The following is a 21,768-nucleotide window of genomic DNA, read 5'->3' as shown; positions in this document are numbered from 1 at the left end:
TTTGTTTGTGAGTTGAACGAATCTTTTCATGAAGCCGTTAAAATCACTGTCATCCTATTCTCTACTCTTTCAATTCATTTTAAGGCCAAGAATACCACAGAGAGTTCACGTGATATCAAAATGAACATGCTCTAATATCATTAAACAGTAGCATTTAACTGTATTCATAAGCTAGATTTAAGATTATCATATGAATTTTAATCTAAAATAAACGTAAAAACCCTTCTCTTTCTACCGCCCCCAATCAAAAATACACACACTACATGTAAATGGCTTAGTGTATGTGACGAAGTGTATTTTTTAAATTTGGGGTAATATAGTATAGCATTGTTATTAAATGTACAAGATGTGGCTTGAAGATTCAGATGCTTGTTGCAGAGTGAATGAGTTACAGTAAAAATATATTGTATATTCATAAACGTAATGTCCAGGGGCCGGTTTCACAAAGCAGTAGTTACCTGTAGTTAGCGATCGGTAGTTAGCCTATCGCTAGTTGGAGTGCCGTTTCACGAAGCAGTCGCTAGTTCTCTCGCTCGTTATTGTCTCGTTGTTGCCTTGGATATTTAACGACTGATCAGACCAGTCGCTAACTCTAGAGTTTCATCGTACGCATTAAAAGATTTTAAAAATCTTCAATTGTACTTTGCTTTAAATTGGATTGTTTTAGATATATTCATGCTGCCAACGCGATCTTTCGAAAATAGGATTCAAATTCCCATCTAGACTTGAACATCGGGCGGAGACAGTGGTGGTTGGAAGGGTATCACGTGATACGTCAAAAGATGCGCACGCACGTCAGTCATTTGATGCATGGACATAATGAGAGACTCATTATGTCCATGTTTGACGTTTTGCCGTCGAAGAGTAAACATCGACGTCTTCCTGCGTCTTCGCCCAGTAACGTTTGCAGAACTGTGTGCGATGGATTGTTTATTGGGGCATTTGCGTAACGTTACGCCGACTTTGTTTCAATGAATTTATATAAATGGTTTAAATATGGATGCTACAAACTTATAATAAAATACTTGAAAAAATGTGCAATTTATGATCAACAAACCGACGAGTAGAGTTGTAAAATGTCAATGTGGCATAGATATCACATCTTTATCAGGACATATAGGGCAGTAGTAAAATTTGCTGGTAGTGTCGATTTTTTATTGACTTTAATTTTTCTGTGTATTATTGTTAATTTCTTGTTTCAATAAGAATAATAATCACCTCTAGAAATTAAAATAATAAATTATGTAAAGTTGATAGTTCAGTTGATAACTATAAGGAAGGGCATGTCAGGACAATATTTTTTTTTTTTTTTTTTTTATTTATTGTGGAAAATAAGCTTGACCAAAGTTTAAAGCAAATAAAATGTGAAATGACAAAATTATCAAAAATAAATGGAAGAACTTTGATATGATTATAAACTTTTTATTTCACATATTTCATAAAAACATAATTAAGAGTATATTTCATTTCATACATTTTTCTTATACATCTAATCACTAATTTAAATATTCACAAAATATGTAAAATTCCCGCTTTTTTCATTGGCTCCCAAAAATCACGTGATACCCTTCCACCCACCACTGGGGCGGAGAATTTTCGAGAACTAACACTCGGCAAACAATCGCTCCTGCAGTGTCTGCAGCACAATCAACAACATTTTGAATCTGTAAAGTGATATTTATCTTCTCTAAAGCTGCTTATCATTAACGCTGGGATTTTCTTTTAACACTTACTATCAAAGCATCCGTTGGATAATCTAATGGCTTATATTCTGGACAAATAACAAGCCCTCGTTTCTTGGCTTTCCGTAAAAAAAAAAAAAGAAAACAGATACAGAAAATGCTCTTAAAATTAACAAAAAACAAGTTTCAACAGTGCTTTATAACTTTCAAGCACTTTAAAAAAATTTTATACTTATTTTGCAAAAGTAATTTAAGGTCATAAAATTTGTGACATAAGTTCAACCTGATTGGACAGTACTTGACCTCATTATGATCAGCCAATCAGAGGCATATGTATTCATGAATTCTGCAGATGCACCGAAGAGAATGATAACTTTATTTCTATCACTTCTTCAAAAAAATCCAAACCGTTTAGTAGGTTATTGTTCTTGTAACTTACCAGCGCCGCTTGGTAATAATAAAAGTTTGTGTGACTTACAAATAGGAGACACCCAGTCTATAATTAGGGAAGAGGCATCTGGAGCTCATTTTATAAGAGCCCAGCTCCCTGGGAGGCTTACATAACATAGACATACTCATCACACATAAATCCTCTTATTGTAGCCAATATATATATATATATATATATATATATATATATATATATATATATATATATATATATATATATATATATAATTGTCTGTCTGCTGTGGAGAATTTATAAACATAAGTAAAGCAGGGAGGATAAAGAAGGTCGGCTTCTTCACAATAATGGATGGCAGACGAGGGAACCAACTGACATTTGTGAGACTCTGCTTGCATGTCCAACTTTACCTTTGTTGTTTGAATTATATTAAAATAACCTAGGCTTATACCCTTTGAAAATATTTTGCTTGTAAACTAAACAAAAATATCGCAGTTAAGTTGTTCAAAAGATGGAAATCCAGCAAACTCATGGCGTTATTATAACGTTACCATAACGTTAATATAACAAAAAAAACGTTACGGTAACGTTTTAATAACGCCATGAGTTTGCTGGGAAACCGAAGTTTTAAACATGAATCAAATATTAAAAGTATTTAATATTATTTGGCTACCAATCTTACAAGGAAAATTATTTAGAGTTTTAATTTTGTTTTATAAGAAAATACATCAAATTATATTCCAGACGTTATTCATCAACCACACCATTGGAACCAAATAGAGAAAGTAGAACCTCTTCTCACAACAGTTTTATACTTAACCATTCTGACACTGTCCAATTTACAACCTTTTTTATTTTGGACAGTTTAAATTCTAGACGTAGATCTGCTAGATGAACAATCTTTTGATTAAGCCAAATTTCGACGAAAGATAATTAGCTCGTTTGTATAGATCGGTTGCATTCCGAAGTAATTCAGTTCAAGATGAATGCATTAGCCGTCCACTGCCGTAATATAAATATCGCTCTGAATCCTACGCAATGACAGTACCCTATTTATTTGGACCACTCCAGATTTTTACCTTCTGCCAAAGTGGACATCAATTTTGGGTTAAAAGTTTAGACCAACTTTCGGGCTATAGAAAATTTCTATAGCAGGCCCTTGCTTACCCAGTATGTACTAAGTTAGCCGTCTTAACGTGACTAGAAATACGACTTCAATCAAAGCTGACGGTCATTACATTCCCATGGCAGCAAAAAACACGTATTTTTGTCATTTACGTCTTTTATAAAAAGTTGTTTCTTATATTTCTATTTTGTAACATATGCCATGCCTTAGAAGCCTCATTTCCAGAGCATCATCTTAATATCTCAATCATGGAAAGGCTTGTTAGTAGAGTTCTTCACTGACAAACCCAATTTGATCAGCGTTAACAAGCAAAAGCAAGGCAAAGCTATCTGGCGTATTCTTCATAAACCTTCGGTCAGTACATGTTTACGTCTAGCTTCCAATTAAAATAAAATAATTATCACTGACAAAGTTAATATACTGATATTTCATGCTACGAGTTATTTTATCTTTGTTTGCCTCCTTTTTAATTAGTATATATGGCTAATTACACAAGAGAAGGAAGCAGATACTGGTCAAGATTTATGCATCTAGTAGTGGCTGTGAAATACAATGCTGGTAAGCTAGCTGTCTACAAGATTATATTAGATCACCTTCAGTGACAGGAATCCTGTCAAATATATAATGAATTTATCGAAAAGTAAATTACTGCTGGGAGACAAATTACTTAGTGTTTGAGAAGCGATGCATTATCCGTGTTCCCAAACCACATTTATTGTTTTAGTCACAGAGCACAGGCAAATACAATTTAACTACAAGTATATCAAAATCACAATGTCATTATATGAATGAAACAGACGACTTGTCCACCCCACACAACGCTATGCTACATTACTAGCACATGATATGCTGCAACATTAACAACGGCACGTTACCCTTGTGATAAGCTGATATGTTTTCGCTGAACTAGAACTTTTTGATGTTTCATTAGTTCAGTAATATTGGCGCCTGTAAGAGAGCGTGATGCATGTTACTGATTGGGTTAGCAGACTATGACAATACCAAACTGAAACCTTAATGTAAGCGTCCATCCGCTTACAAAACATAGCTGACTTAAAAAAGGTTTCTGTTTTGAGTTTGTTCAATGTTAACACGTCATTTGCCTGCACGCATCAATATGTGCTTCGGTGTGAGAAATCCCTGAAACCCAACATGATATTGTACCCCACTTGTAGATAATAACGAATACCAAGTTTATAAGTGCTGTTGATACAGGTTTAATGTAAAAAAATAGACTAAGCAATTAATTATAACCTGTACAGACTTCAGATTTCCATAGTCACAATTTACCGATGAGGCGGAGATGATGTGACGGTCTGGGTAAATTACAGATATGATATAAAGCACGGAGTAGTGACAGGAAAATACTACCCGCATCATTTTCATCAATATGAGTTATCAATTTTGAATATTGATACATCATAACCGCCGCAAAGGAAACGCCAGTTCCGCGATTGCTGGGTATCTTAATGATAAAATGGCGTGTTTGAACGGGTCTTGCTGTTCCCTAGTAATATCTTTTTTTCTAAGTGTTAAATTTCGCGTGCTCAATATCCGTCTCTCCAGCTGCAAATACTGAAAGTGAACACCAATCTTTAATTCGTCTTTCTGAAATAGAAATGTTTTTTGTCGTTCTTGATTTAGTTTTTTTTGCTTTTCAACCCTTGACGTTTCTTTCCTCCATTATCACCGCGTTTGCGTTTGCGTTTCTACTGGCTTCAGCCGTCGGGAAGAAGAATATGAGAATAATTATGAAAGTGATGCTTTCTACCCTTATTGTCCATTCATTCCTTTTTTTAGATCATATCCTATATACACAGGGTAAGTCTCATAACTTAAAGTTACAGATGAAGTCAAATATTAACTACTAAACCCGCCCATATAGGCCCCTACCATTATATAATTACAAATAGCATAACTTTAAAAATACCGAAAAAACTTTTGAACTGCTTGCTTCTTGTCCTATATAACCTGTGTTGATTCCGTCAAGTGTAGTTTCAATATCTATACAATTGCGCGCGCAGACTAATGTGTCATTCATTTCTTCGTCATTTGACGGACTTTTACGAACCGGAGGGACGGGTAAACAGGTCAAGTTTTCAACCATAAAATTTAAAGAGAGGACAATATTTAAGTTATTTCTGGCTGACCGATGGATAAATTTGGTTATCCAATTAACATATTGACTTGATTTGATTCGTATGAGAAACTACTAGAAGTTGTTTTTATTCGCCACAGGGCATCCGCACTCGCTTTATATGTAGCTTTAAAGAGATACATAACTTCACAGTGTACCTTAATAAGCTACAGCCGCTAGGAAACGAACAAAAAAGAGCTCTTCATTTTGTGTTGAAAAGATAGGAATTCTTCTGATATCTGGTCATTTTTCTCACGCATTTTACTCATCGTCGGAAATAAAACGTAACCCAGTCCAAAAGGCAGTTCTTATCAAATGTTTGCCGCACATTGTCTGGCAAAGATTACGAGATAATATAAGGAAAGACAGTGTGAAAGCCACACCGATTCTTCTTGGAAAACCAAAATCAATGAACTAGTAGGACATCAGGACGCAATTTGTGCTTCTCCAATTCACTTATTTAACCCGCCCTTCCTTCACATTATATCGGCCTTATAACCCTAGGGTAAACTTAAGGGGGCTAACAAATTGTTTTGATCAACTTGGACCGAGCTAATTATGAACAAATCTAGTGAAAGAAATATTCACTCGTGTCACTGTACGAGATACTGCAACAGTAACCATAATAAAACATGAATACACTACATCACATTAAGTTTGGATGAATAGAATTGATGTTATGAAACTTGGAACTGCCCGAGCGTGTGTAAACTCATCTTCGCATTCAGTGTAAATGGAATAATGGAATGATATCCATCTCCCATTTGTGTGGGGAAATTAATGGACCTTGGTCACTGTTAAGATAGGGACAGGGACCAAATCTCAAGCTTGCTGTATAATAATGTAAGATATACGTGGCCATTTTCTTTCGTCAAGAAACCAATACAAAGAGAAACTTATGAAGCAAACGAAATTTAACTGCGACTCGACGCGCCTATCTATGAACGAAAAATAAGGCCCCATTATTTCCTTGTCTGGTTACAAAGGGTTCAAACGCTCTCAATAATTGAACTATTTGATTATCTCTCTGTCAGTTCTAAGTAACACAGATTAAGATATTAGTGAAAGTCAAAGTGTGTTACATACAAGTTTAAACTAAGCCATATTAAACCAAAATAAGGGCTAACTCGTCTTGTACATGCTGACATCCGTTGTCACTTTCAAATTGATGCAGACTCGGAGCCACCAAAAACGCTTCTCAATTTTTCAAGAAAACGTCTGAATTATCCCAATGAGTCCTTAAGTACCAGTTCAAAAAACGGTACAAGAGCACCAGATTTGGCTTGCATTTTGAAGCTCTTTCAATGAGATTTCACTTCTGAATTAACCTCAACTCTCATTATATTTGAATGGGCCGGAAGGTTCTGGTAAAAAGACCGATAGATTGGTATAAGTAAATTGCCAAACTAATTCATTTCAATAGCAGAGAAGTGGATCAAAACCATTATTTAGCTGAATTAGGAAAAGCACCAAAAGCCAAGAACTTACAATTGGGAGAAGCACTTGGCTCAGGTATAAGCTTTACACGCCAGGTTCTTACAACTGCAGGTAAGCATATTGTATATATATTACCTGCATGGATTGTAAGACCTAAATTGGGGCAAGAGAAATGCTGCAAAATGTACCAAAATGATGATGATGAACCCTGAATCAGAGTAATCAAAAGTATAATGCCTGGTCTACTTATAATGTGACTAATAGCCGCTGTACCATGGAATTGTATTGTTAGTCTTTTTGTGAAATTTGATGTTAATAAAATTATACCAAGAGCATATCATTCCACAGTCATTTATCTCCCCCAAAGTATTTGTCCTGATGCATTTTTATTTTTAAGATACCATTGAATAAGATTGGTTGCTGCACAATCAGGTTAACAAAAGTCTGTGCGCAATACAAGTGTAATGACTGTCTTCAAACTGACAGAGGGCGATAACCTCGTTCATCCGAAACCCGTGCGTCAAACAAAGTGCGATGACATCCTGCCAATACTAAAATTACCAAGACGAAACCTTATTCTGCAACTTGCTTCGCTTCGTTATCATATGACCCCTCACATTCCTCCTTTAATTCTTAATCATGGTACCTTGTCAGGGTCATTACCAAGATTTAAGCACGCAAATCGCCAACACTGAAAGAAAAGATCGGTATCATCTGAACAACAGCAACAATTAGGGACTTGTTTAAATGGCAGTTTGAACGTGGTGTGGAGTGATTTCCAGGAATGGCCTTTCAAAGCAAGGTAATTACCAGTAAATTGCTACTTACAGCCTCAAAGGTCCTATCCACCTCCTCATATTTACTTTCATATATGGGCCGTCCAGTGAGATTGAAACCAACATGAAATGGCGTCTACTAATTAAAATAAATGCACAATGTTCAGATTATTTGCAAACGGTCATATACACTCATGAAACTGCTGACAAATCATAGCCATTTATCATCGTTGAAGGAATGTTTGAAATTGCATTCAAATTCGTGCACCATAAGCAAATACGGAAAACCTTGGGAATCATCCAAGATTGCCTAAAGTTTTGCGACTAAGCGTGATATCGGGATCAGATATAATGGCAGACTACCGCATGCGGCGCGGCAACGAATAACGGATAAGAATAGACAGAATTTATCCACGGCAGGGGTATTTTCCAGTTTTCTCTTTAGTTTTTCTTTTTTTTAGAATAATTTGAATCTTTTGCACAATAGTATGAATCCACCATATTTGGCACATCACTTTTGCATTGCTGCCTTAAATGAAATTCCCTCGCATAGAGTTTTACCCTTATCATTGAATAGCTTATCTCACCTCACGCGGATTCTCGCACGTGTTCTTGCCACGCAGTACCGACTGCCTTGTTTTGGAATGAATTCAATCGCACTGATCCAGCATTCCGCGGATTTTACAGCTTTGATAGAACGGAAACAAATGCCAATATTGAGCATTTACACTATCTTCATTATAGCATATCTGGAAAATATTACCTTCTTATATAATCTGATACAGTTTGTCTTGACACACGTTCGATCGACTGAAAATTTCATTAAAATTCCTCTGCATAATGTTGATAACAGGCAACTAAAAAAATAACTAACTAATAATTAACCACTAATTAAGTAATGTATTAACATCAAAATTTTATCATTTTTAAGTTAGCCCATGTGTTACCTTCCGTCAAAATTTCAGCAAAATCCATCCACAACTTTTTGAGCTAAGCTACAACGAACAGACAAACCTACCGATAAACCTCCTTGGCAGAGGAAACAAAAAATGCGTTTTTATGTTCACCCAACTTGATCACTTTTTAATCACCTGGTATGGTTTTAGGGCTAATGTGAATTATCCTAAAGTCTTCTTCAGTCTGACGTTAACCTGGTCCGACTGCCAATGCCACTAAAAATTGGACCGGGCCAATGAAATTTCTGAAAAATAGTCACTGGATTTTTTAGCTGTAACATGTACTACAATTCGTTTAATAAAAGTAGGCTAAATGCCTCATATCTTTTGAAACCCCATGTTTTTGTTCTCATTTGTAATATGAAGCGTGTTAAGTCTCTGTGGATTATTATAGGTAAATTTTTTTGAAAACTGGACTTGGGCCAGTGAATTACCATTCAGGCCAGTAGATCCTCAGACCTTGGTGGCCTGGATTGCCTGTAAGTTGAAAAGTATTTGGCACAGACTGTTTCTTAATCACTTACGCTTGTGCGGATCTTTAATATACTAATATCAGGTTGACCCTGAATAACCATATCGGCTGGATAATAGTTGGCAACGGAACAAAGCACCAGATATGTCAATATAATCGTATGTTCTAATTAATCTCTATACAATGTATAAATACTGAGCGAAAATATAAACACCCCATGTGAATTATTTAAGTAATGGGTTACCGAGAGTTTTCTGTAACACATTAAAGAGCAAAATTCACTTTGTATGATTTAAAAAATATAGATTATAACCCATAATGCCGATAATTATTTTAAGTATTGCATTAGGGTTTATATTTTTGCTCAGTATATATTACTTCAGTAGGATGGTATTCAATAAAGAAATGCATTTTTAGGCAATCAACTAAAGATAAGGTGGGATAGTTACAAACAGCGGGTTGTGAAGAAAGAGGTGGATCAAAGATTTACAGTGAGGAGGTGATTGTTTTCGTCTTGATTTTCTCCTCTCGTTTTCGTGCATTTTTGCAAAAGCTAATACCAAGGGTATTTACGCAACTAACCCCGTCACATGCAGGATGGGATGTCTTTACTCCCTGTCAGTTGACAGCTCCGTTATGACGTCATTTCTATACTAAAATTCTCGCTGTACAAAAATGTGCTCAGAATTGACCAGGGAAACATGTATAAGTATCTGTGAAAAGTAAAATCCTCGACGGTCCCGGTGTGACAGGAACGGTAGTCTGTTAGGAACCGTAGTCCGTTAACCCATTAATTTATACAGGTGACATTCGTCCCATACACTTACCCCAGTATTACAACTAACCTTAACCTTTTCTCAGCATATGTTACCCCGGACTTCCATTCCTAGTTTTACCATTCCCGTCCCACCAGTAGAGTGTGGGATGGAATTATAAAAGAAACAAAACGCTTATTTTCGGTCTACTTTTTCGTAGTGATTTGAATAAAATAGTTTGCTTTAACTGTACACACGTACATTTTCATCAGCACATGCTACGAAAAAGATTTTATATGTGATAGGAATCCCTCGGTCTCCAGATGACGGTTCGGTTTGAGTTTGAGATACTCTCAAAGCGGTGAACTCCACCAATTTTTGGAACTCGGAATGCTGACTGATGAAGTATCTGTAAATCTTCACGCCAGCTAAACAAAATGTGTAGGCGGGGGCTGCTTATTGCATTTATTTGATTTCTACAGAGAGACCCTCTAAATCCATCTGATGTTGATATTGTCATAGATTTCATCAGATTTGTAGTTCAGGATGTAGTGTGACCATATCAGTAAGGAGGGAAATTAACAGTCCGCCTCAAAAACATTGGAATGCAGGATGACATCAAAGCCTTTCAAGAGATCCATTGTAATGAAAACGTAACCCATAGTTAAGGTTATATACACCAACATCAAGACACTGAGGCAAATAAGTCCAGGATCCGGAGAATCGAGTTGTCTGATCATTTCTGGTTTTCCAGTTGGCAAGGCTGAAGAGAGGCTCAGCCGCAGTGACCACAGTATAAAATCCATATGTTTCATGAATTATACGCACCAATTGAGATATCAAATAACCTTAAATCTTCAAAGCTGTCTTTCCATTCCCAATGGATCGATCATCCCTAATTTTGGAGTTTGTCAACTAGAAAATACATTTATTGGAGAATCGGACTTTAGGGTAACGGAACGGGTATGACATAAGGAGACCTAAAAGGTTGATACCCTTATTTATATCGTCATGTGTGTGTGTGTGTGTGTGTGTGTGTGTGTGTGTGTGTTATATAAAGATATATATAAAGTAAAGATTATAATATAAATAAAATACCGTGATTGTTTTATTTTAGTAAATTTTATTTATTCACTATTATATTTAAAGTATTTAAATGTACGTGCAGTGCCAGCAAAAGCGTCCTTCGCAATTGTAAAAGGAAGCAACTGTTAGAACCTTATTACATTTTATGAATATAAATAATTGTAATTTCTAAGCTCGTGTCTAGCCTGAGAAATTTGACACATCTAATTACCAAGATCTCATATCCTCTTGATAAACTACAACGCAGTTTCCCAAGCTTAACTGATATGTCCTTGGTGTTTTTGTCTTAAACTGATCACGTGGACGGGGTGTGTCGCTTATGTACATAAAAGGAGGGAAAAAAATTGCAATGATTTCCCATTCCCTTGCCCGATTTCCTGTGTCCGACAGTGAAAAACGCACGTTTTAACAAAATTTAACCATTATTTACAAATAACAGTGAGCTCAGTACAACACTAGTAGGCCTTCTGTACAGTATTCCTTGAGGCCAGTAACCTTAAAACCAGAGGATGTTTTCTGACAAACTTTTTCAAGTGGGCACATTTTATTTTTTTGCAACTTTTCCTTACTTAAGGGACCATACGCTTAATTGCAATTCCTTTTTTATGGAGTGATAATAGATAAACATTCTCCTGACCCAAGTAAAACTAGCTGCAGTTCTGTGCCTCCGTACGCTTCAGGTCTACAGGGCGACATGAAGCCCCTTTTCAATTGGATCTCATCTTCAATGTCCCTTCAGTTCAGCTCTATGAAAAAAAAACAGTTAGGTCCCGACTGACCTCCTTGATATCGACACCTCTTGCCCGTTGGTCAGTACCAGCTCCCCCCGACTGATGACCTCCACCGTTTGGCCACTGGCCGTTTCTTCTACCTCAATTTCCTCGTGCTCCTCCAAAATGGCCGTGCGTTCTGGGCAGTAGCCGGACTTAATATCGAAGTTGCCGAACTGGCAAGGCGGCGTGTAGCAATCCCGTCGCTTGATGCACCTTAAAAGATAGGAAAGATAGGAAAATTTTGCTTGTTATGAAGAAAAGCTGAAAATCGGGATTTTTTTACCTTCTTGTCAACAATAAACATTCAAAGGACGTAGTCAAATAAAAAACGTTCCAATATGATAGCATGATGAATTACCAAGACTTATTTTATCAAAAATTGCAAATGAATATTAAATTGGTGTGCGACCGGTCTTGTATACATGAATCTTTAATACAATGCGGTTCGCCATAAGCTTTCCCTTCAGTGTGTTGTATGTAAGGCAAAACACTCACGACAACTGATTTTCTTCGAGAGGTTTCTTTCCCCTGCTTATTCTTTTACACTCCCTTGCTCCATCACGGCATTGGCAGTCACACTGGTCAACAGCAACGTGATTGCGTCGCAGAACGAATGGGCGCGGGCACTTCTTACAACTAAAAGAAAATGAGAAAATTATCAAAACAGAGGAATTTCGTCGGACGCTCGAAAATCAAATCAGTTTATAAGATTCCAAACTTATCGAAGCATGTTTTATTTGGAAGGATTTGATTTGATCTGATTACATAAACCTAGGCCAATATTGATTAAATTTTTGATCTATTCAAGAGCAGCAGTGCCTTTTGAATTGATATTTTTAAAACAATCCTGCCATATGATGAAAACGAACACAAGGAAAGAAATTATAATGGACTTGTGATAAAAAAGCCTATAATTCCGAAAGATTTCGTAATGAAATCAGTACATGAAATTAGGTTGAATTATACATATATCAGTTTGCGACATCAAACACGCAGCTTATCCGCAAATGAGATAAATCCCATAATCCCCTCCGCATAGGTTCTTTTCACAATTATTTTTAATCAGTGAATTATATATAGGCCTACTTCCTTTCTTGATTAACACGTACGTACTTAAGCCTGACACATTAATTATAAATCTCCATCATTTGGATGCTTCAGCACGTTGGACAACATGTGTTAATTACATATTCAGACATGGGGGAAAACCTTGAAGATACTGAAGGTCAAGATGACCAGCACCACAAGATACCTGCAGTTCTTCCCAATTTTTTGCTTGTTTGAACTAATTCTTTCATTTCTGTGAGGCTATGTTTATATGCGATTTGTTATTCTGCATTGCATTTCACAGAAACTTTGCTCAGTCCCGATGACCTGTGATGTTAAAATTTTTGCGGGTTTTTTTTTTTTTTTTTTTTTTTTTTTTTTTTTTTTTTTTGTATTTCAAGCAGTCATGATTAGTCTGGCAGGCAATTTCCCGATGGCTGCATATTTCTCCATCTGTGTATGAATGTAATATGTACGAGTAGGCTCCTACATTAAGAAATAATTCAAACAGTACTGTGTATTGCTTTTTAATTATCAAATGATAGTGGGAATTTTTATTTCTCAAATGTTGGAACGGTGTGAAATAGGAATCCTCATGTCGTTGGTTCATATCCGGCTCACAATACACATCATCATTTACTACTTTTTTATAATTAAAACTATAGATCGCTACTTGTGCAACGAAGCCGTCTATCATTGCAACGTGCAGCGAAATCGGTCATCAGCAGTGCGGTTGTGCACGTTCAACAACTAACACATTCTGCATCGGAACACCTATCGCAATCTTAAAACTACCATCAGTGTTAAGTTAAAAAGTAACCATCCAGTTTGAATTTGAACAATAAGTTTGGCATAGGGGAAGTCAGGGTCGAAAGACTCACCACTCCCACACTTTTACAAAAAATGAAAGAGACAGATACAACCCTCGTTTTGTACCAAAAGGGAAGGGTAGAAAAACAATCAGGCGCACAGAAGCAATACGACAAATCGTGCCATGTCAGTTTTTTCGGTCAATTAAATCCCGCGGGTGTAAGTCCCCCGCCCCCTTCATTTTAATATCCTATATATCCTAAGGTTAACTGAACTCACCTCGGCAGTGTCTTTATAGGTATGCATCCACACTCCGTGTGGTTTTCAAATGTCAAGGTTTCCACCCAAGGAATATGGAACGTATACTCCCTTTCCAGTCCAACTACCTGGAATACAGGAGAGTTACAAGTATAAAAGGCCCATTTTCTGAAATTCGGGAACACTAAGTGTATGCCACCTACCCTGAAATATTACATGTGTAGCAACCGTCCAGCCCCCCTTGTAGAAATGTAGAAACATTGAACATTGTATTTTTACATGATCCTGCAACTTTCTCTAGCCCGAAAACAGGAACGCGATTTGACATATTTATTGTGGATAAAAAACATCTGGCGGCCACTTAAAAATATAATAGTACCCAAACTGCAAAATAAGTCGAATGACGTAAACGTGAGTTATGTACTTCTAACTATAATTCAACGTTTCTTAATCATTTTGAAGTCAAGCCAACGGTTTATCAGAGTATAAAAAAAGATGACATCTGTATTCTGCACCAAAATGTTTACTGCCAATAGACGGGCCACCTGTGAAGCAGGAAGTTCCTATTTAACGGTGCCTTGGCGGAAACTGAAAAGCTTTCAGCAGGATTCCCCATTATAGTAACTTCGGTACTCAAAAGTTTTTAACCTTTTTTATTCAGAGGAAACTTTCAAGAAAAAGAAGAGAGAGAAAAAAGGCCGCATTATGTAATTTCATGTGCTTTGCACCTCCAAGATTATTTTCAGTGAGTTCATGAATTGCATTAACTGCCATGTTTAACATCTTCATAAATGACAATTTATAATTTAAAGGAAAAAATGAGTCAGTGCAAGTGCACTATTCAAACAAACCGGTTTCTTACATTATGAATCCGAGCATCAGATAACTCGTTGAGTCAAACTGGGAGATATTAAGGATACGGTCAGGGTTAGCCAAAAAAAAAACTCCCTATTTACTGACTTATATTCATTTTTGGATAGTAGATAAATCTTCATAATTGCGATTTTGGGCTAAAAAAAGGGAAATCGGTTTCTCAAATTTCTCATTAACCTGAGCACCCACGAACATGATAGCTCAGTTGGCAGATCGGAGGACCGTAGAGGAGAAATTGAAATCCCTAGGTCGCTGGTTCAAATCCTGCTAAGGAGAAACTTTTGTAAAGACATGGCATCGAAAATCAGCTTTCAATACAAGTCAAAGTTCCAGCCACCTACCACTACAGTCTTTTGTCACACTGGTTATGTTTAAGAGAGCGTTTATTGGTTAATTTGTAAGCACGCAGATCGACACGATTTCAGACATGCCTCTTTTCGTACAATAAAAGTCTAGTTTCCGAATAAAATGATTATCATACACTGAAACGGTTTTTATATCACTTCCTCTTTATCTTTTATTTTGCGCACATGTTTAAACACACAACAGTATGTGTCACTCAAGTTCTACAGTGTATGAGAATACATTTTCATAAAGATTAGGTGGGTGAGTGGTGGCGACTAATAAAGCAACTGCACTGGATCCGCTTCGATAGTCCGATCATAAGTACACAAAGAGGCAGTTTCCAAATTTCTTTTATATTAAAAATTAAAATTTTCATAAAAATGCGTGTTCCATACTCATAAAAAATAGTGTTACTCACATAAAACGCCCTTGTTATATTTTTCTTCCTCTTGGGTCCGCACTGTGAGGATGCCGTGCAACAACCAGCTTCCCTGCGACACCTGTAAACCACGGTGCAGTCCGGGATATAAGCCTTGTGAGGGTTGGTGTTGATTTTGTTGATTTTGATCACCTCAGCGATGGGCGTGGAGCAGGAGACAGGCGCCGAGTGCACCTCCCGATAGTGTTCGTATGCGGCTTTTAGGTCTGGGAATAAAGAAGTATTTGTTGGACTTAAAAAATAATGTTGATTTACACTGCGTATGGATTGTAACATCGGTCCTTACCTCATCGATTGTTTCAGTATGGTCTATATGAAAAAACTCTTGACCAATATATCTGCTCTGTCGATTATTTGAATTAATTGCACTTGCTTATAACCTGTTGATTATGTTTAAAAAATAGTGCATGAATTATAGTCTCTATTACAGAAAAAGAGAAAAAGAAGACAAAACAGCTAAAAGGCATATGAACAGAATTCCTTCTCGTTTGCATATACCTGCTGAGTTTAATTTATGAGCCACGTGGTCTGATCCAATGTCGTTCACCGTTTCTATCCCAAGACCGTGTCTCAGTTTTACCGTCACGTGCTCCTGAGATTTTCCCGTCAACATGTCTTGAATCTCCCTATTGGACAGGTCGTCTCCAAGGAATATTCTGATGACGTCATGATACGATTTCGTCTCTTTCATTTTCGCCATCAGATCAGAAATTTTAATTGGAAGAACAAATCTATCCTTAAAGAAAAGATCAAACATCAATATATATCAATGACTTGGACGATGCATCTAAAAACTATCCACATGTATAACACATTTATCATAGCAATTTAGAGGAATATACCAAGGTCTTAAAAATGATGTTTTTATTTTGTTACTAATATTTGGACTATCCTGTACAATGTCTACAATCTATGGTGTTAATTATTGTATAATGGTTCATAAAGCAAATGAGTGTACAAGAAATTTAAGGTTAACTGAAAACATCTTGATTCATGCCTAATAGCAAGGCAAAAAATGACTTAAAAGAATGCAAGCTTAATAACGCTAAAATTATTTCACAATACGTCTCCGCGCTTTCGACTTTCCTTCAACATTAAAAAACATTTTGTAATGATAACTAGATAAATACAATGCACTGTATTTTAATAATATAGAATATATTTATCCATTTACGAATATGCATTCATCTTTCATTGACGACGTTGAATTTACTTTCTGCACTACATGAAATAATCCATTGGAGACTTTTCTTTTAGTAATACTCGTGTCGTATGTTATCTTCGAAGGAATTTCACACGAGTTAATTATAAAATTATTTATTTGTTCATAAATTTATTTATCTTTTTTGTGAAGATATTATAGGACGTATTGTTTATACAGGGTGGGACACAATAAGAGGGACAAAAGGCCCATATTGTCTACAGCAATGATATTTCTTTTTATTTTTCAGGTGAGCTACAGGTAAGGCCTGTAAGTTTTATCTGATACCAAGATGGGCCACTAAGTGAATTTTTCTGTGGAAGAAAGGTCAAAGATAGTGGAACTGTATTTTGCAACAAAATTACCTACTCTTGTTTGGAGGTTATTTCGACGTGAATATCCTGGGACGAGAATTCCACATTGCCATACGATCGCACGTTTTTTTAGAAAAGTTTAGAAACACTGGAGGTGTGGTTAACAATAACGAAGGTCATTGTGGCCAAAAGTTCACAGCTAGGACGCCGGCTCGTGGTCAAGATGTCAAGGGCTGGTTGGAACAGTCGTCCTGCAAGTCCACAGGGCGTCTGCCACATCAAGTGGGTATTTCTTGTTGGCTTGAGTTTTAGGTTGAAGAATCTGCATTTTGTAGGTAACAGTCTCAATCAGTCTCAATTGTGGATAATTCCCCGCACAGATTTCAGGGATCGAAATGGGAAATATAGAGCACTGGTCCTTTTTCATTGGTGATGAGTTTGTGCAAAAAAAAAAATACCCCCAAAATATTTGGTTCTAAGTGAACACACGTTCTGACGTCCCTGTAGCTTGAGGTTAGTCACGAACACTATTATGCTTTTAACGTTAATTCCCCGTAACGAACCGTTGCAAAATATTTGGTGTCGCTGGTATCATGTTTCTTTGACTGTGCAACATGGAGACTTCGACGATAATGTGCCCTTTAATCTCTTTTTAGGTTGCTTATGTAAAATCAAGGAGGAGACGTTCTGAGAAGGGACTAAAATTTCAAAACATGGTGGTAACTTTTACCTTAAATTTGGGTTTGTAGTAGTAATATTTACATCTAGATTTTAAAAGCATTTCATGCATGTCACATGAACCCGGATTTTGTTCGACAGGGAGGGTGCGTTATGAAATAAACAGTTGCCTAAAAAATGCGCTAGCCAGAAACAATATTAATAGTCTCTTTTTTTTACACATTTTTGCTTTTGAAAGTTAAAACGGTAAAATGGGGATCAGCTTAGCCTAGTGAAAATAAGCGGAAACGCTGCCCACGAAGCTGTTGCAAGAATATTTCATTTGATTATTACACCCCAAATAGTTTGGTTTTCACAAGCAGCTCGATAAAGCGTAGATGTCATATTCAGAAAAGTTTGAAATACAAAAACGATATTTAATGACGCCTGCGCGATACCATTCATACTGCTAAAGAACTTTTTTAATTTCTCCCAGGCAAATGTAGACTTTTAACTTTCAAAGGAAACAAACGGTTTTTTAAAACTTTTATACTATCGCTACAACTCTTTTAAATAGTAAAAAAATAAAGATTTTAACAATAACTCTCAATCTTTTTTTACTTCTGCCTGCATTGTTTTGTACTATATTTTATTCATGTATTTGATCTTTACCTAAACCCGAGACGGTAAAACAATTTCTGTTTTATGTGTATCTTATAATATATATGTGCAATGGATGAATAAACTTTATTATTACGGTTCGTCACGTTCTCCAGAAACCTGGTGCCACCGATAACATCGTCGCGTCTCGGAATTGTGATCACTAATCTACTGTGAAATCATAACCCTTCCTCCCAACCCTTCCAAAAGTTATACAATAATAGGGGAAGTAAAAAAGAATATGAGCTTATGACTCAAAGTTCGAAAAGAATGCTGCTCGCTTTGTTGCCAGACATGCGGACAGAATGGCGGACGGACACAATGACAGACAGACAGACAGACAGACAGAAAACATGTAATGACAAAAGAATTTCCCGATACACTTCTAAGGTCTTAGTTATGGCCTTTGGCCTGCCAAGCAATAGTTTCTCGACAGCTCTCTCCTTTGATCATTCAGTCTTGCGACATTTTAGAAAAACCTTTAATGCCAATGTAAACAGTACGGAGCAAAGAACAAACTTTATGCCTGTGATAGAAAAGACACGGTGAAATGAAACACTCTCCGCGAAATGCCCTCTTTCTGGGTACGAAAGCGTGCAAAGTTAGCCATATGTAGGTATACGTCACTTAATAGAGACAAAACTGATAAAACGTCTCAACTCGGATGATCCATAAGATATCAATTTTTACATGTAAATATCTGCGTGACCCACAGTCATATGGTCAAACACTACTGGAATGAATTGAAAAAGCATAGAGACAACGTTTGAACATTGAACTTCAAGTGAAATTTTAATCTGTTTGAAAAAGAGCCAATTTTTTCTAGTAAAAAAACTTACTCGTCAAAGTTTATGAAAGTACGAAGGCGTCTTAATGTCATCAACAGCTCTTTAAGTTATTCCCCGTATCCCCACAATATTAATCCTATATACAGCAATTAAGGAATCGTTTAAAGAGCTCGATTTGTTATTCAAGTCGCGTTGCGTAAAACAGGAAATACCAATGACAGCAGTAAAATACGAGTACGAATAGCATTATTTCTGGGTCGTGTGCTATTTAAAGGGCAAACATTAACAGGCCTTCACTCATACCCTGCCTCGTCAACACACATTGATCTCGGACCACATAAGATCGAACCCAATGGTACGATATGAAGTACTGCTTGCAAATGAAGACCAATTAATAAATATTCAATTTTTAACAGCAAGAAGACCGCTGGAAGAGAGTCAATACACTGATGACCACACTAGTGAGCAAGAGAAAAGTGTGCGCAGCAGAATAGTGTAACGCACTCTGCGAATAGGCCCAAACTTATCTTAAATTAGTTATCTATGCTGCAGGTGCTCTTTGTGGTAGGTATTGCTCATTTTTCTTCTCTGGAGACAAATTTAACTCTTGTACAAACAAAACTTGCTGTGAGGTTACTTTAATTAGACTGATGACACGATAACATATTTTTCCCCTATAAAACATTTTCTATCTATCTGCTGAGGGTATAATATAAGTGAACCAGTGACGAAACGAGTGAGAGAGAAAAAATCTAAAAGCCATATAAATATATACAAATGGTATAAGCAAAGCAACACATCTTTGATTACATTACAGAAATTCTTATGTTGTGTGTTGCATCATCTCATATTTTAACTATTTTTACATGCGATGAATTTGTTAAATAGGCAACGCCTTCACCTACTCAGTGACACATTTATGGAGACGAACGAGGCTGGAAGCTTATTCTTATCGGATCAGGTCTGAATTAGACACGGGCTAGAAAAATGGGTGTAAACGGAACTTACGAGCTTTGTGCTTTGAAGGGCGTAACTCTTTTATCCTCGATGCTGGTTTCATTATCATTTTCAATGCTATGGAAATGTTGCTCGATAGGTGCCATTCGCAGAAAACATATGTTCATTGCTTATCAGGTACGCCAAGCACCACAGTGTATTTGTCGCATATATATAAATACACATGAGCATCCCAAAGCTTAGTAATGATTTACACTGACGGTGTAATTTTTATTGAATCATCGGTCCCAATTTTACCCTACAAGACAAAACTAACAATCAGATTAGGGAATAATATTTCAATCATCTTGACCCCCCACCCCACCCCACCCCCCACCCCCCGGTCGTGCATTTTCCCGTGGGGTTACCCACGGTTGAATTGTTCAAGACAAGAGACTCTGGAGGGAAATTCTGGGTTGTTTCAGAAAAGAACAGTCAACACGATCCACAACAAAAGAATGAATACGTCCGTCTTTGAACTTTGAAATGCTGTACATGCTAAATTTACAGTTGCAAGTAAAATAAAAGCTTACCATTGAGGAGTACCCCGGTGCGAAATCGTTAGGGAAATGCCTCTTAGTAAAACCGTCCAAAGCATGTGCCTTCAACAGATTTGATTTAACTGCGATCTTTGACATCTTATCCGCTTTGCTGTTACAACCAGTGTTTGAAGTCAGACAGGCAATATAACATCCCAAGAGCAGTCTACTAGCATAGACGTAATTGTGACTCATGCTTATCCTTGTATCTCTAAGGATGCTGATAATAAGACGATTCCACCGTGATGTCCACTAAAAAATTCACGAGGCAGGTGCCTTTCTACCCCAATGAGCCTTCGATTTCTTCGCTCTTTATCAGCGCTATGACAGCAAAAATCCCCATTTAAACGTGTTTTCCTAGTATCTGTTCCTCTTTAGTGAAGAAGGATATTCCTTAGCTTAGTAGTCACTTGTTTTGTGTCACTTGACGTGACTCACAGAGGCTGTCAAAAATGTGTGTACAACCTATTTCGCCGCAGGAAGCAATCGTAGTTTCTTTACTGTAAACAGAGATCGGATATTTCGATTTCACATTTAAGAAATACTATAGGGCAGGGAGAAAAGCCAAGCAGCATGAAAGGAATAAAAAATGATTGAGTGAGAGGGAGAAGAGGGAGAATGACACACTCCGGGGGGTGGGGGTGGAGAGAAAATTGATAGGATGATTCAAGCTGTATTTCACGCAGAAGTGACCTAGTTCTGCTGACTTACATCAACAGTTACGTATACACCAATAACCGTCACTCGAAGAACAAGCCAAACCGAGTAAAGAACTTGAATTAATTCACGATACTGTTTTCTTTTTATTTGTTTAAATCAATTTGATAAATCTATAAACATACTTGCGCTATGCCAAATATTCATAAATTTATTTATTTATTTATTCATTTATTTATTTATTTATTTATTTATTTACAATGTATATTTTTCATTTATCTGTATTAACGTATTTATGTTAATTTTTATATTTTTGAATGGATAAATGAAAGTCGGCAGATGAACAAAGACACTACTATATTAATCAAATGAATAGATTAATCAGTATGTCTATCAATCAATCAATCACTAAAAACAATAAAAATATAACTGGGTAGCTTTGGGGAATCAAACTTCATAAATGCGTACCTTTCAAATCATTGTAACCCGCATAAGAGCTGAGCTACACAATAATTAAAAGAACAATTTGAAAAAATGCTGGATAAATTAACAAGATATTTTCAGATTTTTTTAAAAAG

The 21,768-nt window shown here is 36.5% G+C and overlaps 1 protein-coding gene across 2 annotated transcripts; it reads right to left on the bottom strand.

Moving 5' to 3' along the window:
* Positions 1-10,850: 10,850 nt before the first annotated feature.
* Positions 10,851-21,031, bottom strand: LOC106167886 (uncharacterized). 2 transcript variants are annotated; one of them, XM_087009543.1, is made up of 6 exons: positions 20,528-21,031; positions 15,877-16,109; positions 15,358-15,584; positions 13,743-13,849; positions 12,102-12,242; positions 10,851-11,819 (listed from the first exon to the last, which is right to left on the bottom strand). In XM_087009543.1, the coding sequence occupies exons 2-6, from the start codon at positions 16,076-16,078 to the stop codon at positions 11,597-11,599; spliced, it is 900 nt and encodes a 299-aa protein (XP_086865669.1). In that variant the 5' UTR covers positions 16,079-16,109; positions 20,528-21,031; the 3' UTR covers positions 10,851-11,596. The 2 variants fall into 2 exon arrangements, with proteins under 2 accessions (XP_086865669.1, XP_013402234.2); XM_013546780.2 differs by having other exon boundaries at positions 15,877-16,114; positions 20,528-21,030.
* Positions 21,032-21,768: the final 737 nt, after the last annotated feature.

The sequence above is a fragment of the Lingula anatina genome, chromosome 3, assembly GCF_051362555.1.
Source record: "Lingula anatina isolate TDL-2025a chromosome 3, LinAna3.0, whole genome shotgun sequence".
Classification (NCBI taxonomy): Eukaryota; Metazoa; Brachiopoda; class Lingulata; order Lingulida; family Lingulidae; genus Lingula; species Lingula anatina.
The sequence above is the reverse complement of the archived record's forward strand: the minus strand, read 5'-3'. Positions and strand labels throughout refer to the sequence as shown.

What these genes read in the sequence shown, in the direction of transcription:
- LOC106167886 (XM_013546780.2), bottom strand. Translation starts at nt 20,728, where the DNA reads ATGAGTCACAATTACGTCTATGCTAGTAGACTGCTCTTGGGATGTTAT. An exon ending in CCTATAAAGACACTGCCGAG is followed by an intron (nt 12,243 to 13,742) that starts GTGAGTTCAGTT and finishes ATTTTCTTTTAG; the next exon opens with TTGTAAGAAGTGCCCGCGCC. An exon ending in CTCGAAGAAAATCAGTTGTC is followed by an intron (nt 11,820 to 12,101) that starts GTGAGTGTTTTG and finishes CTATCTTTTAAG; the next exon opens with GTGCATCAAGCGACGGGATT.